General features: G+C 40.7%; 1 protein-coding gene across 1 annotated transcript in view; it reads left to right on the top strand.

The window, feature by feature from the left end:
* LOC122549956 (cytoplasmic dynein 1 light intermediate chain 1-like) overlaps positions 1-17,668 on the top strand; it is a 52,217-nt gene that overhangs the window by 3,539 nt on the left and 31,010 nt on the right. Inside the window, exons 3-6 of the mRNA XM_043690239.2 lie at positions 2,265-2,381; positions 3,797-4,027; positions 9,357-9,526; positions 10,916-11,009. Of these exons, the coding sequence (XP_043546174.1) occupies positions 2,265-2,381; positions 3,797-4,027; positions 9,357-9,526; positions 10,916-11,009 (612 nt within the window). The remainder of the gene's footprint in view (positions 1-2,264; positions 2,382-3,796; positions 4,028-9,356; positions 9,527-10,915; positions 11,010-17,668) is intronic.

Genomic DNA, 17,668 nt, shown 5'->3' on the forward strand with positions numbered 1-17,668 from the left:
AAACTTGCTGCCTGAAAAGATAGTAGACATATAAGCCCTCACAATAAAAATTTAAATAAAAACACTTGAATGTGAGCTTGAGGTGCCATTTTAAAACAAAACAGGGCTTCGGACCATAATGTATAGGATTTGGAGGAAGTTATTTACTTCTCTTGACTTCTTTGTCATCATGAAATTACCAGCATGTTTAGTTGACATCCTGTTTTGGAAGCGCAAGAATTTCCCCAATCAAAATTGAGAAGTTTCAAACACCACTCCTAGTCACTTGCTTTATGCATCTCTCTGACAACAGTTTGAAATGAATCTATTCTGTTCATAATCTTAATGTCATGTTTGATCGAGATAAGCTTCCAATATGTGTCTGACATCACTTGATCGTTTATTTCCACTTCCATCATGTCATTCGACTTCACCCTATCTTGGCTCGTATGCTCAGCTCATAACCTCATCCATGACTTCATTACTTCTAACTTTGACTATTCTAGTGCTCCATGGCTAGCCTCCTTTGAATATCCACAATCTTGAGATCATACAGACTCTTCCATGTCCTTACTCCTAATCCCTTTCAATGAATAACCTTTTTTTTATTCACTGACCTACGTTGACGGCTAGTAAAGCAAGGCTTTAATTTTCTAATTTTCATCACTACTACAAATCCCTCCTCAGGCTGTTTTGGCACAGTGGTAGATTCCCTACCTTTGAGTTAGGAGGCCTGGATTCAAGTCCCACCTACTCCAGAGGTGTGTAATAACATGTTTGAACTGTTTGATTTACAAAAATCGACAAACCCTTCCTTGTCCCTGCTCCCTATCTATCTCTACAATCTTCTCCCACCCTGCTGCCCTTGGAGATAACTTCATCCTTCTCAATCTGGCCTTTTCTGCAACCCTTGATTTTAATTATTTTGCTGTTAGTTGTTGTGCCTGTATTTCCTAAATCTTGCTGAATGTCCACTTCGGTTTTTTAAATTAATATTTTTCTTAAACCCACTTATTTTACCAAGCCCTTGAGCTTCCCCTAACCTCTGTACACCTGAGATCACCCAAAACTCTGCTGTCCATATATCTACTCTAAACCTTGTACATTTATGACCTTGTTTGTGTGTTAACTGTAATATTGTATTATATATCTACATTTTTTCTTTTAACATTTCTATGAACTGTCTTACAATGTTGTAATATCTTAAAGATTTTATTTAAATATAAGCTGTAGTGTTCAAGTGCAGCTTAGGTGGAACCAGAAGGGAAAGCAATATTGAGGAAAAACAATTCTGTAGATAAAGACCTATTTAGGAGTGTACAAGCTCAGGCTTGTATTGGTGATAGGAAAAGGATTTAGCCCGACTGTAACATCAGAGTTCTGTGGCATTAAATACTGGAAGGTTTTGATGCAAGTTTCTTCCGAAACTGTGAAAAATGCTCGAGCAAAAGAAAATCAAACTTTCCAAAAATCCTTCCTTTTGAGGCGAGAGTGCAATAGGTGAGTAGAAAAAGGGTAACAGCCAATGGCTGATCAGGAAATGTCACATAGAGTTGTTCTCTTGTTAGAGAGAGATGACCATTGGTGGCTTATTCTGAGGATGTACATACCTGAAGCAAGGGGCAAGGTTGAGAAAGAGGGGCCTTGATATTAACGTCAGCCAGTATGAGACGTACACTGTTGGCATAGTTTTATCTTTGGGTAGATTTTAGAGTCAGAGATGTACAGCTTGGAAACAGATCCTTTGGTCCAACCCGTCCATGCCGACCAGATATCCCAACCCAATCTAGTCCCACCTCCCAGCACCTGGCCCATATCCCTCCAAACCCTTCCTAATCGTGTACCCATCCAAATGCCTCTTAAATGTTGCAATTGTACCAACCTCCACCACTTCCTCTGGCAGCTCATTTCATACAAGTACCACACTCTGCATGAAAAAATTGCCCCGTAGGTCTCTTTTATATGTTTCTCCTCTCACCCTAAACCTATGCCCTCTAGTTCTGGACTCCTCGAACCCAGGGAATAGACTTTGCCTATTTATTCTATCCATGCCCCTCATAATTTTGTAAACCTCTAAGGTCACCTCTCAGCCTCCGACGCTCCAGGGCAAACAGCCCCAGCCTGTTCAACCTCTCCCTATAGCTCTAATCCTCCAACCCTGGCAACATCCTTGTAAATCTTTTCTGAGCCCTTTCAAGTTTCACAACATTTTGCGTGATTCATTTCCAGGAGATATTTAAATTGTGTGCTCATGTCTTTTTTTTCCAATCCCTCTGTATTTCCAGGAGAAGATGGATCTGGTAAAACTACTTTAATTGCAAAATTACAAGGAGTTGAGGACTACAAGAAAGGGAGAGGAATAGAGTTTTTGTATCTTGATGTTCACGATGAAGACATTGATGGTGGGTGCCATGTGATGTTTTGGAAAATGTTTTTCCATTACTATTGGAACAAGCATTTTTTTTGAAAGCTCAATTATTAAGGTTTCATACAGAAAAAATAAATCTAGTGCAAGTTTGTGATCTGGAGACATTCACTAGAGATAAAACCTGAAGCCTTTGGTACAGTCAAGCACTCCAACATGCTCTGACCCTGAATCTTAATTGCCTGGCACAGTGGAAAAACATTCCCTTGGTGCCACTCTTTAACTATACAAATGTAAAGGCATTTTGCAGGTCTTCTCTTAGCCCACAATGTTACATCTGGAATCTCCATGGGATCTGTCCTTGGCTCCCTTTTCTTCCTTATCAGCATGCTATGCAGGTTGTCAGTTTGCTCACTGAGCTAGTAGGTTTGTTCTCAAACATTTCGTCACCATGCGAGGTAACATCATCAGTGAGCCTCTGGTGAAGCGCCAGTGTTCTGTCCTGCTTTCTATTTGTGTGTCGTGGTCTGTTAAGGTGGGTGATATCGATTTGGACCCCATTCACCAATCTCTGAGAAAAAAACCGGAAATGATATCGCCCACCTTAACAGACCAAGACAGATAAATAGCAAGCGGGACAGAACACCAGTGTTTCACCGGAGGCTCACTGATGATGTACCTAGCATAGTGATGAAATGTCAGAGAACAAACCTATCGGCTCTGCGAGTGAACCTACAACCTGAACCTCTACCTGAGCTATAAATCTTCTCAAAAATTGCAAACTTGCTGTGCTTTGGCAACATTATTCCCCCACTCTGTTCCCACACTGTTAATGTGAAGATAATGCAACATAATGTGACCTTATTTTTTTTATCAGTGGCATTTCTTGGTGCCATCACTATGGATTATTATTCCAGTTCGCCTACTAGGTGACAGAAAAAAGTTTCAGGTTACGACTAACCATTACGCCTGTTTCTCTGTCATCATATGATATGTTGTCGTTGGGTTCTTTTCACGCATCTGCTGTTGTAGTTAGCTAATATTCTTTGATCTTTGTGTTATCAGCTCTGCTGTTTTCAATTCTCTTTGCCATAGGATCCCCACATGCAGTGAGTATCTGCTTATGGATAAGGGGGTGTTGGAAGGAGTAATAGCACCCCTCAGATTGACATGCTAGACATTTGAGTTGGTATTCCTACTCTAGGCATGTCATAAGCAGGTCAGATGGGTGTGCTTAGAAGATATATGCACGTCGAATGTTAAATGCAAGTGCAAAGAGAAGCACATCTGGAAATTGTTAGTAAATTGCAGGATAAATTTACTGAAGTAATCTAAAGCTCTTCTAAAAGTCCTAAATATTTAACAACTTTGTTCTGGGAACTTTAGATGAAAGTTAGTGGTGTACATGAATTGGTTGTTTTATTTTTCTATAATGGGATCTTTTATTAACAGACCACACTCGATGCAATGTTTGGATCTTGGATGGTGACACTTATCACAAAGGTCTCCTGAAATTCGCAGTTACGTCAGATAACATAAAAGACACTTTGCTTATGTTAGTGGTGGATATGTCCCGGCCTTGGATGGTCATGGATTCATTACAGAAGTGGGCCAATGTTGTTCAAGAGCACATTGACAAACTAAAAATACCACCAGAGGAAATGAGAGAAATGGAGCAGAGCTGTAAGTACCATGGACATAGATAATGTTATGGCATGTGTTAAATTGGTTACTTAAATATTTCAGATGCTTAGGAGGTTTTACCATTTGATTTGATGCACCAGATTCACTTAAAACTGTTATTTTCTATAATAATAATAATAATGCATGTAATTTGTTTGGCAAAATATACACAGTTGTTCTCCTCCCCATGCCCAAAGAAAGTCAAAAAGTGATCACCAGCCTGTAATCTCGGGCTGTTCAGACAAATTGCTTGGTTATAGAAATTTGTTGTCCTAAGTATTGATGCAAGGTGTTCATTCTGGAAAATTGATATAAGTTTAGCAGAAAATTTCAATTTTCTTATGGTATCAACATGGTTATGCAATTTATTTTGAGGAAAGAACCACAAGTTCTGACTTCCTGGAGTTGAAGTCCAGCCTGTTTATAGTGCAATGTCAGTATCTCAATACCTTCGGTGTTTGTGCACTATGCATCAGGAGCCTTTGTAGATATCATAACAGCAATCAGTAGGGCAGTATGTAATAACTCTGACCTACAAAACAGATTTTAAGAATAAATCATTAGTATCCATATGTTATACGTACTATTCCTACAAGTCTGCAGTAATCCATTTTAGCTAATGGAGATTGATTTTATGAAGAAAGATTGGAATTTAGGCAAATAGAAAGTGATATTATTGAAACACAAGTATTGAGACTTGACAAGATGTAAGGAGATGTCTTATGGGAGAAACTTGATCAAGGAGACACACTTTTGATAAGTAAAAGTCTCCTGTTTAAGATGTAGCTGAGTGGAAGCCTTTTCTCTGAGGATCATGAATATTTAGAATTCTGTTACCCAGAGTCCATTGGAGGCAGGATCATTGAATATTTTTAAGGCAGAGACAGATTCTTGATTAATACCGCACTCAAAGGGTATTATTGGTTTGCAGGACTGTGGAGATGGGCTATGACCTTGTTGAATGGCAGAACATACTAGAGGGCTGAAAAGCCGCCTACTCCTATTGTTATTGGGATAAAAGAACTGAATCTGCATCATTATTTTTGCTAGAAATCTGAATCTTTTAGGTTGTTTAATACCTGAGTGAATTTATTTCCTAAATGAGTATTTTACATCAGTATTTACTGTGAAAAATGATCTGGAAGATATAGACTGTAGGGAAATAGATGGTGACATCTTGCAAAATCTCCATATTACAGAGGAGGAAGTGTTGGATGTCTTGAAACACATAAAGATGGATAAATCCCCAGGACCTGATCAGGTGTACCCGAGAACTCTGTGGGAAGCTAGAGAAGTGATTGCTGGGCCTCTTGCTGAGATATTTGTCTCATCGATAGTCACAGGTGAGGTGCCGGAAGACTGGAGGTTAGCTAGCGTGGTACCACTGTTTAAGAAGGGTGGTACGGACAAGCCAGGGAACTATAGACCAGTGAGCCTGATGTCGGTGGTGGGCAAGTTGTTGGAGGGAATCCTGAGGGACAGGGTGTACATGTATTTGGAAAGGCAAGGACTGATTAGGGATAGTCAACTTGGCTTTGTGCGTGGGAAGTCATGTCTCACAAACTTGATTGAGGTTTTTGAGGAAGTAACAAAGGGGATTGGTGAGGGCAGAACGGTAGATGTGATCTATATGGACTTCAGTAAGGCGTTTGACAGGGTTCCCCATGGGAGACTGATTAGCAAGGTTAAATCTCGTGGAATACAGGGAGAACTAGCCAATTGGGTACAGAACTGGCTCAAAAGTAGAAGACCAGAGGGTGGTGGTGGAGCGTTGTTTTTCAGGCTGGAGGCCTGTGACCAGTGGAGTGCCACAAGGATCGGTGCTGGGTCCACCACTATTTGTCATTTACATAAATGATTTGGATGCGAGCATAACAGGTACGGTTAGTAAATTTGCAGATGACACCAAAATTGGAGGTGTAGTGGACAGCAAAGAGGGTTACCTCCGATTACAACGGGATCTGGACCAGATGGGCCAATGGGTTGAGTGACAGATGGAGTTTAATTCAGATAAATGCGAGGTGCTGCATTTTGGAAAAGAAAATGTTAGCCGGACTTAGACGCTTAATGGTAAGGTCCTAGGGAGTGTTACTGAACAAAGAGACCTTGGAGTGCAGGTCCATAGCTCCTTGAAAGCGGAGTCGCAAGTAGATAGGATAGTGAAGAGGGCGTTTGGTATGCTTTCCTTTATTGGTTAGAGTCTTGAGTACAGGAGTTGGGAGGTCATTTTGTGGCTGTACAGGACATTGGTTAGGCCACTCTTGGAATATTGTGTGCAATTCTGGTCTCCTTCCTATCGGAAAGACGTCGTGAAACTTGAAAGGGTTCAGAAAAGATTTACAAGGATGTTGCCAGGTTTGGAGGATTTGAACTGTAGGGAGAGGCTGAACAGGCTGGGCTGTTCTCCCTGGAGCGTCGGAGGCTGAGGGGTGACCTTTTAGAGATTTACAAAATTATGGGGCATGGATAGGGTAAATAGGCACAGTCTTTTCCCTGGGTTCGGGGAGTCCAGAACTAGAGGGCATAGGTCTAGGGTGAGAGGGGAAAGATATGAGACTTATGGGGCAACTGTCTCACACAGAGGATGGTACGTTTATGGAATGAGCTGCCAGAGGAAGTGGTGGAGGCTGGTACAATTGCAACATTTAAAGGCATCTGGATGGGTATATGAATAGGAAGGGTTTGGAGGGATATGGGCCAGGTGCTGGCAGGTGGGACTAGTTTGAGCTGGGATATCTGGTCGGCATGGACAAGTTGGACCGAAGGGTCTGTTTCCATGCTGTACATCTCTATGACTCTATGTAATGCTTCTACCAGGGTCCACTTGCCAACCAGTCAGCACTTTGGTCTTGGGCAGTATAAATGTTGGTTTTCCATGTGAATTGGTTTTCTTATAAAATGTCCCAATGAGTGCAAGCCGAAAAGCTTTAACAGATTTTTTTTTTGAGTTGAAGAGAATTTTTTTTTTCTAATGCATATTGTCTGAAGCATCTTAGTTGTCCTTTCCCAGTATCTGTCAGACATTTTTTAGTAGTACTGTACTAGGTACTTTAGGAATTCAGCAATGTTCACTAAAATCATGTTTTTATTACACTTTCAACAGAATAAAATCTCTTTTGCAAGAAATGTATTTGCCCAGAAAAATGTATTTTTTCAAATGAAGGAATGAGTAAATTGGATCCACGTTTTAAATCAAAATCATAAAGTTTCATTTTGACATAGCAGGATCATAAAATGTAGAAGTCGAAGTAGACCATTCGACTCTGTCCACCATTCAATAAGATCATGGCTGATCTGATAATCCTCAACTCCACTTTCCAGCATTTTCCTCAGAATCTTTGGTTCTGTTACTGATATAAAAATTTGTCTCTCTTAGCCTTGAATATACTTAATGACCCAGCCCCTCAGCCCTCTGCAAAACTAAGTATGCATCACATAGAGAATGCACTTCAGTATAATTTTCTAATGGAGTTCAACTCCATAGCCCTGAGCACAAAAATCTCGGCTGAGGCAATCTGTTGGAATCACGTAAAATATTTGACCCCTTGCATGGATATGCATGATCCCACTGCACTATTATGAAGAGGAGCAGGGAATTACTTCTCTTTTCCTGGCCAATACTCCTACCTCTGTCAATATCACAAAAACAAGATAATTTGATCCATTACCATATTGCTGTTTGTGGCAGCTTGCTATGTGCAAATATTATAGTGTTTTCTATACCACATTGGTGACTATACTGCAAAGCCACTTTATTGGGTGTAGAGTACTTTAGGGTATCCTAAGAGGTACTGTATAAAAGCTATTCTTTCTGTTCTTGGGTGATCATTGACATTTGATGTGGTTCCCTTGTTGCCATGATCAAAGGGTTTTCAAAAGCAGAAAAAAGTGATCTTATTGCATTTAACAAATGAATCTCCGATGTGTTTCATAGCTCTTGAAATACTTGATGCTGTGGCCAGGTATATTTATTCTTGCGATCCCTGTGGGAAAATAATTTGTGAATATTAGCTAAAGTAAAGTTCAGCTTTGATACATCATGTATGAAGAATGACTATTTGGATAAGTTGAATTTCAAGCTATAAGAATTTGTAAGATCATATCTTAGCAAGATTGTTCAGAAAAGTCGGTTGGAGGGCAAACATGACCTTAATACAGCATGAGTGTCTGCTTTCTTTCCAATGTTTTAAATAGTCATTGTATGTTATTTGATGGTTGTCTGAAATGATTTTTGTTTAAATTTTACTGTGTAACTTCTGTTCCTTGAAATAAAACAACTTGGTCTTGCCACCAGTGCTACATCCTGTCAAAAATGCATTACTACTACAATAGCTGTCTATTAAGTGGTAACAACAGCCCTGAATTAATTCTGAAAATGGGAGAGGGCACAGTATAATCTTAATTGGTATTCAGTCTCGCAGCTGGAAAGCACTCATAATTTAGAAAGCTGTGCAATGTTGTTGAACGGCAACACAATGTTGCATGACTAAGTAGATAAAGTCTCTGTTTTGCTAATGGTGATAAATGAAGTCCAGTTTTTTTCAAGATTTACAGTTCAGCTTTTCTCTCCAAACTCATCACATGATTTCTGTATTGCAGTTCATCAAGGCCAAGGATCACAAGCTGTCGATAGCCCCGAGCAGCAGATTAGACTTCTGAAATTTTTGGCATTAGCTCCAAGTAACATAGTGTCTTATATTAGGATTCATTGTATCCAAGATCTACAAAGTTATATACAGGGGTTTATTTTCAAGTTTACAAAAGATGGTGTCCATCTGCCTGTGCCCCTCCATCTTCATGCCGTCTCTCCTGTCACCTATGTATGGAAATCATCCTTCTGTCACCTGCATTCAGGAATGAAGACTGGATAGCTATGTAATATCTCCAGTAGAAACATTGTGAACCATGCATTATAGCATTCAATCTCACTAAAATACCCCCTGAGAAAGCATGTAAACATCAAGATGTAAACGTTTAATGGAAAATGGGAAAACTGCGTATATCTTTTGGTACATATATTTTACTGAGCAAGTGTTGAAGGACCATTAAATCTCTCCAGTTATGTAAAGATTATTTGCCTTTGTTAAGTAACAGCATTCTCTGGAAATATTAATACGTGAAATGTTAACCCTTATTTGAAAGAAACCACCTTACAAAGATTACAAAATATCTGTTCTTAGGATTTATCAAATTAGAAAAACAATGGCAATTCAGCTCACAAATCTAGTGAGTGGGAAACTGCAGTGCATATCATTAAAATTGAACAATTGGAAAATGTATTCATGCATCCCCAGTAGACTGCATTTTTATGTTTTTTTTTTATTTACAGTGGTAAAGGAGTTTCAAGAATATGAAGAACCAGATAGGGAAATGCCAGCTTCTCCACAGCGAAGAAATACTGTGTTGCAAGAAACAGATGAAGAAAGTGTGGTCTTACCTCTAGGTGCCAATACACTTACACATAATCTTGGGATTCCAATCCTAGTAGTTTGCACAAAGGTTTGTATATGAAATAAGTTAAAATTTGGTATATATCAATGATCTGCTTGATTGTTTTAAATAAAGAAACAAAAGACAATCAAGTGACCTGAGGTTAAACATTTGTATAATAAGAATGGCTGTTGGTCTCTAAAGTGTTAATTCAGATAGTTGCTTGCAAAAATTTAGAATTCAGTTGAAAAATTAGTTTGATTTGTACACTTTCTAATGTATTTAGCAATTTCTCAATTTAAGGTTTATTTTATAATTCTCTGGATAAATCTCCAATTTAGTAAATGGTTGTCCTACAACAGAACATAGATTTTGAATGATGTCTATGATGCTTTTCATAGTGCTGTGGACCCAAAAAGTGAAGTATTTGAATTAAGCAAAACCAGATGCTGGCTTCAAATATTTTCAGTTCTTTCAAACTCTCTATATATTATTACTCTATATATATTAAAGTGTAAGGTACTAGGGCCATTGACACTAAATGTACTTGATGTTTGGATAGCCTTCTGAAAGTTTACAAGGGAAAAAGAAATCCTTAGCATTCTTTGCTAAGCCAATTTAAAACTGCTCCCAATGCATGATCCTAAGTTTTTTTTTAAGCCTAATGATTACCCTGCAAATATGATTAAAATAATTTTAACCAAGTGCATTTTTCAAGAGAACAACTGTGGGAAATAGTTCAAAATCAGAAATCTTCCTCTTAAGATGGCGGTGGTATTTTTTTCTCTCTGTGGTGGCAGCATGGTGACTCTGGTTAGCACTGCAGCCTCACAGCACCAGGGACCTGGATTCCATTCCAGCATTGGGTGACTGTCTGTGTGGAGTTTGCACCTTCTCCGTGTCGTGTGGTTTTTCTCCATGTGCTCTTGTTTCCTTCCACAGTCCAAAATGTGCAGATTGTATGGATTGGCCATGCTAAATTACCCATAGTGTCCAGGGATGTGCAGGGTAGGTGGATTAATCATGGGACATACAGGGATAGGATGGCAGGGTGGGTCTGGATGGGATGCTGTTTGGAGGATCAGTGCTGGCTTGATGGGTCAAATGGACTGTTTGTGGAAATCATGATAATTTGTGGAAATCTCGTGACCAGAAAACAATGGAGGTTAGGTCACTGAATTTATTCAAGGCTGAGTTGGACTGATATTTGATGGACAATAGAATTGAGGGTTAAGCAGGTACACAGGGCAGAGTTGTGAATACATTTAAATCACTCATGATCTTACCCAATGGTGTACCCCCTAGTCTGAAGTCCTTTTGATTTGTGTTTTTATTTTTAACTTTTTAGCAGCTAGCTAAGTAGTTGGATTTTTTATCTCTTTCCAAATAATTGCCAGTAAAAAAGGGGGGAGAAAGCTACTACAGTTGCTTAGTGTGTTATTCTGTGTTTTTCTGCAGTGTGATGCAATTCACCAACTAGAAAAGGAACACGACTACAGAGATGAACACTTCGACTTCATTCAATCACACATCCGTAGGTTCTGCCTACAGTGTATCCTTTAAACTCTTAACCTGGTACTATAAAGGTGAAGAGGTATTCCCACAAGTATTTTGTAATCTTTACAGGGAAAACATTTTGCTCATTTTTATTCAAAAATTTGCATTGTGAAGAATTTTGGAAAACTGCTTCCTATTTGAACATGTTGTTAGAGTCAGAGATATACAGAATGGAAACAGAACCTTCGGTCCAACTCGTCAATGCTGACCAGATATCCGAAATTAATCTAGTCCCATTTGTCAGCATTTGGACCATATCTGTCTTAAACTCTTCTTATGCATATACCCAACTAGATGCCTTTTAAATGTACCAGCCTCCACCACTTCCTCTGGCAGCTCATTCCATAAATGCACCACTTTCTGCATGACAAAGTTGCCCCTTGCATCCCTTTTAAATCTTTTCCCCTTTTAACTTCAACCTATGCTCTCTATTTTTGGACCACCAGGGAGAAGACCTTGTCAATTTACCCTATCCATGCCCCTTGTGATTTTATAAATCTCTATAAGATCACCCCTCTGCCTCTGACACTCCAGGGAAAATAGCATCTATTCAGCCTCTCCCTATAGCTCAAACCCTCCAACCCTGGCAACATCATTGTAAGTCTTTTCTGAACCCTTTCAAGTTTCACAACATTCATCCTATAGCAGGGAGACCAGAACTGTACACAGTATTTTAAAAGTGGCCCAACCAATATCCTGTACAGCTGCAACATGACCTTCCAACTCCTATTCTAAATGCACTGACCAATAAAGGAAAGCATACTAAACACCACCTTCACTATCATATCTATCTGTGGCTCCACTTTCAAGGAACTATCAACCTGCATTGCAAGGTCTCATTGTTCAGCAACACTTCAGGACCTTACCGTTGAATGTATAAGTCTGCTCTAATTTGCCTTTCCAAAATGCGGTCCTGACATTTATCTGAATTGAACTCCATCTGCAACTCCTCGGCCCATTAGCCCATCTGATCAAGGTCCCATTGTACTCTGAGGTAACACTCTTGGCTGTCCACTATATGTCCAACTTTGGTGTTGTCTGAAAACTTACTAATCATACCTCCTATGTTCATATCCAAATAATTTATATAAATGACAAAAATTAGTGGACCCGGCATTGATTGTTGTGGCACACCACTGGTCACAGCCCTCCCATTTGAAAAGCAACCCTCCACCACCACCCTCTGACTTCTACTTTTGAGCCAGTTCTGTATCCAAATTGCTGGTTCTCCCTGATTTCATGTAATGTAACCTTGCTAACTGGTCTACCATGAGGTACCCTGTGGAATCCCACACTGAAGTCCATATAGATCATGTTCAGCACTGCCCTCATCAATCCTCTTTGTTACTTCAAAAAACTCAATCATGTTTATGAGACAGTATTTTGCATGCAAAAAGCCATGTTGACTATCCCTAATCAGTCCTTGCCTTTCCAAATACATGACAATTCTGTCCCTCAGGATTCTGTCCAACAACTTGCCCACCACCGATGTCAGGCTCACCAGTCTATAGTTCCCTAGGTTTTCCTTACCACTTTCTTAAATAGTAGCACCATGTTAGCCAACCTCCAGTCTTCTGGCATCTCACTCGTGGCTATCGATGATACAAATATCTCAGCAAGGAGTCCATCGGTCACTTGCCTAGCTTCGCACAGCGTTCTAGGATACTGATCAGGTCCCAGGGAGTTATCCATCTTTAAGCATTTAAAGATGTTTTCAGCTCCACCATCTCTGTAATGTGTATATTTTTCAAGATGTTGCTATTTATTTCCCCACATTCTCTCTCCCTTCTCCACAGTAAGCACTGTTACAAAGTACTCACTTAGTGTCTTCCCCATCTGTGGTTTCATGCATAGGAGGCCTTGCTTATCTTTACAGCACCCTGTTCTCTCCCTCCTTAACCTTTTAACCTTGATGAATTTTTAGAATCCCTTTAGATTCTCCTTAACCCTATTTGCCAAAGCTGTCTGATGTTCCCTTTTTGCCCTCCTGATTTCCCTCTTAAGTATACTCCTGCTACGTTTATACTCTTCTTGGGAATTGCCCGATCTCTCCTGTCTATACCAGCCATAAGCTTGATTCCTTATTCTTGACCAAAACCTTGATTTCTCTAGTCATCCAGATTTCCCTACACCTGCCAGCCTTGCCTTTCAGTCCAACAGGAACATACTGTCTCTGGACTTGTGTTATCTCGTTTTTGAAGGCTTCCCATTTTCCAGCCGTCCCATTACCTGTTTACATCCACTCCAACTTTAGAAAGTTCTTGCCTAATATGTCAAAATTGGCCTTCCTCCAGTTTAGACCTTTAACTTTTAGATCTGGTCTATCCTTTTCTATCAGTATTTTAAAACTAACAGAATTATGGTCACTGGCCCTAAAGTTCTCCCCCACTGACATCTCAGTCACCTGGCCCTGCCTTATTTTCCAAGAGTAGGTTAGGTGTTGCACCCTCTGTAGTAGGTACATCAACATACTGAATCCGAAAATTTTTTTGTTCGCACTTAACAAATTCCTCTCCATCCAAGTCACTAATCTTGTGGCAGTCCCAGTCTATGTTGGAAAGTTACAATCTCCTACCATGACCACCTTGTTGCAGAGGGACCTCGGTAATCTGAATTTCAGATTATCCAAACAAGATTGCAAGGTCCCGATGCTTGGTTAAACTGTGTTATCCAGAATTTGATTATCTGAACAAAATACTCCCTGCCTGTGTCATTTGGATAATCGAGGTTCCTCTGTGTTCTTACAGATAACTGAGATCTCCATACAAATTTATTTCTCACTTTCCTAATGACTATTGTGGGTTGTCTGTAGTACAGTCCCAATAAGGTGATCATCCCTTTCTTATTTCTCAGTTCCACTGAAATAAAGTACCTGGATGAAATTATCTTCTGAGTCAACTGTATACACACTATGCAGACAGAGGTGGACTTTTCTTCTTTGTAAACTATGATAGAAATTAACAAATTATCGTCACATTTGATCATTCTCCATTTTTAAAGAAAACTGAATGTTCTCAGGCATCAAAACATTAAAATTTATTTGATGGGAAAATCCAAGATGGCAGCAATCTAGGAAGATCGTGTTGCAGAGCTCCACACCACATTGCAAGCAGGACAAAGTCCCAGCCTGTCCTACCCAGACCACTGCAAAATCCTGGGACTCTGGGAAGGTTGTGGATTCCCAGAAAACTGTCAGCAACTTTTCTTGGTTTTCACCATCCAGGGATGCCAGGTATGTCCAAGGCCAGGCCTACAGCCCAGTCTGCAGGATCCTCAGACTTGATCTCTTACCATGTCCTGGTAAAGGAGCTCGGAAACTCTCGCGAGATGTTGAGCAAGCAGATAGAGGAGAAGCTGGCCCCGATCTCTCTCATGCTGCAGAAGTATGAACAGCAGCTGGGAGACCTGGAGAAAAGGACGGATGAGGTAGAATACAGAGTCATAATGGTGGAAGCTGATACCGGATCCAAGGATAGATTCCAAGCCCCTGGAGGTGCAGGTCCGAAATTTGCTTGACCAAGTTGATGACTTCAAGAACAGGGGCAGGAGAAAAAATACTTGGATCGTTGGTCTGCCGGAGCGAAGGAAGGTGAGTGGCTGATGGAATTTCTTGAGGACTGGTTGCCGAACTTCCTTAACTTGGAGGCTGGAATGAGAGGCTTGAAGATTGAGAGGGATCACTAGGTCACAGCACAAAGGTCAGGTCTGAACCAACATCCTCGTCCTGTCTTGATGCAGTTTCATCATTATAGAGATAAGGAGAGCTTCGTGGAAGCTTCTAGAATCCAGGGGAAGAATCTGAAAGCCGACGAGGGCTTTAAGATCATGTTCTTCCAGGACTTCTCAGCAGCGGTAGTCCAGAAAAGAAAATCCTATAATGGTGTCAAGAGAAGACTGAGGGAGCTCAGGATCCAGTACTCTGAGGTATCCAGTAGTGCTTTGGAGACATTAGATGGATCTGTACATCTCTTTGACACGTTGGAGAAGGCTTTGTGGCCAAAGTAACTTAATCTGGACAATTTATTTAGTACAAATGGTAGTGTTGTTTGGGTGAGTCCCTCTTTTCTTTAAAAAGAAGAGGGAGTCCAGTTGGGACTTTCTTTTCCTTTTTTATTATTGGTAATAATCTGGTTTAAACCAATGTTCAGGGGATGTTGGGGTGTGCACTTTCAATTTCCCAGTTAAGTTATGCCAACAGATGTGAGGGGTAGTTATCCATTTTTTTTTGTTCACATTGTTATTTCATTGTGTATTTTCTTTCTTTTCTGCTTGTATTTGCGGTGTGACTCTAGCTAAGAGGAGTGAAAATGGTTGGGATGGCTAGATCTTACGGCTCAGGTATTTATATGCCCTGGCTGCAGTATTGGCAGCGGTATGGGAGTGGGATTCTGGGATGTGTAGTTGCCTCTTTGGGCAGGGGGTGAGTTCCCCTGTTCAGCGCCATTGGCACTTTCTTTGTTGGCTTGTTTGATTGTTTTTTAGGTTTGTTAACTGTGGTGGGTTTAGTTTATGTAGTTTTTATGTTCGATGGATCCTGCAACACGAAGGCTAGGCGATTTGTCATCAGAATTCCTCCCCTCTGGAATCTAAATGTTACTGCAGAAAGTTATGGCTAATGACTTGATTAAATGGTGTACCTGGAACAACAAGGGAAGTCACTCACCAACTAAGAGGAAGAAGGTACTTTCGAGTCTTAGAAAGGAAAAAGTGGATATTGCTTTATTATAGGAGACACACCTGAATGATAGGGAGCATTTGAAATTATAGCAGAAAGGCTTTGATCGGGTTTACTTTTCATCTTTTAATACCAGAAGTAAGGGAGTGGCTATATTGGTTAGGAGGAATCTCCCCTTTAAGTTACTGGAGTGTGTTAAAGACAGGTTTGTAATGCGCAAAGCCCTGATAAGCAGGAAAGAATATGGTGTTTTAAATGTTTATTTCCCTCCGGCCCATCCCCTCAAATGTTTGGTAGATGCGTTCTCCAAATTGATCAGTCTTGAGTCCCAGTATATTATTGTAGGGGGAGATTTTAACTGTCTCATGGATCCCACAGTAGGCAGTTGCCCAAAGGCCCCCCAATTTAGTCTGCACAAACTAAACAATTAGTGGATTGTGTGTGGAGTTAGGGTTGGTGGGTGTCTGGAGGCGTCTCCACCCTACAGGCAGGGATTTAACGATTTTTTTTCAATCCACACAGATGTCACGCCAGGATTGATTTTTGATTTTTTCTGACCCCAGTGGTAACCCTAGACTTGGTGGCATCTTGTATGATTGGTAATGTTACCATCTCCGATCATGCTCCAGTGTACCTGTTGGTTAAGATTAAGGACGCTATAGTGGGCCCAAGGCACTGGCGAATGGGTCCCTTTGTCCTCAAGGATAATAGGTTTGTGGAGTAGTTCTCCCAGTAGTTTAGGGCATTCCTACTCTGCCAGTCGGAAGCGGCAGATGGGCAAGCAGCAACATCTCCTCGAAGCACGGTTGAAGGCAGCTGAAAAGGCTTCCTTTGACAGGCTCTTGTTGGTCCAGCTACAGAGGATTATGGCGCTGTGGTCTGCATTGAATTCCGTGCTCACGCAGACAACCACAAAGGAGATTATTTTTATGTGAGCATATATTTATTATGTCAGCATGGTGACAAACTGGGCAAGTACCTAGCATATCTCAACAGGAAAAAAGAGTGCCTCTCAAGCAATTACGTCAATTAGGGAAGGGTCTGGGAACCTAACGTGTGATTTGAAACAGATTAATGTGACATTCCAGAGATTTTACTCTAAGTTATACCAATCTGAGGGTTATGAGGAAGATCGGGTCAAGGTGGAGTCCTTTTTCAAGGATCTGGAGCTCCTGGATGTGACCCCCGAATGAGTCTTTTCTCAATGCCCCCTTATCAGAGCAAGAGGTGCAGGAGTCTGTGAAGCAGCTTCAGGTTGGAAAGGCACCCGGTCCCGACGGACTTCACAGCGAGTTCTATAAGGAATTAATAAACATACTGTCAAGCCCGATGCTCAACGTGTTCAATGACTCATGCAGTCATAATAGTCTCCTGCCATCTCTGAGAGGCCAATATTTCGCTTATTCTTAAAAAGGGAAGGTCCCAGAGGACTGTGCTTCTAACAGGCCCGTTTCACTCTTAAATGTGGACTTTAAAATCCTCTCTAAGACTCTTACGTTAAGGCTGGAGACTGTTACCTTCGATAGGTAAAGAGGACCAGACGGGCTGCTTAAAGGGCTGCAGATCCTCTGATGATATTAGGAGGCTGCTTAATGTAATTCAAACATGTCAACAACAGTCAGTTCAGGGATTGGTGATTCCTGTAGATGCAGAGAAGGCATTTGATCGAGTTGAGTGGCCATACCTTTTTTATACTCTGGAGTGGTTTGGTTTGGGTGAAGCCTTTTTAAGATGGGTAAAGGTTCTGTACAGTGACCCCCTCACTGCTGTCAACACCAGTGGGGTGTGATCAAGCAATTTTGACATTTTTAGGGGTAGGCGGCAGTGCTGCCCCTTTGACCACTGCTGTTTACATTGGTCAATGAACCATTGGCAGAGGCACTTCATAGGCATCTTAATATATTGGTTCCACAAGTGAGGTCAAAATTACATAAGACTTCATTGTACGCGTACGATGTCCTTTTTGTTTTGTCAAATCC

Source organism: Chiloscyllium plagiosum, unplaced genomic scaffold (genome assembly GCF_037043375.1).
Source record: "Chiloscyllium plagiosum isolate Xiang-an unplaced genomic scaffold, Cpla_swu_hap1 HiC_scaffold_5, whole genome shotgun sequence".
Lineage (NCBI taxonomy): Eukaryota > Metazoa > Chordata > Chondrichthyes > Orectolobiformes > Hemiscylliidae > Chiloscyllium > Chiloscyllium plagiosum.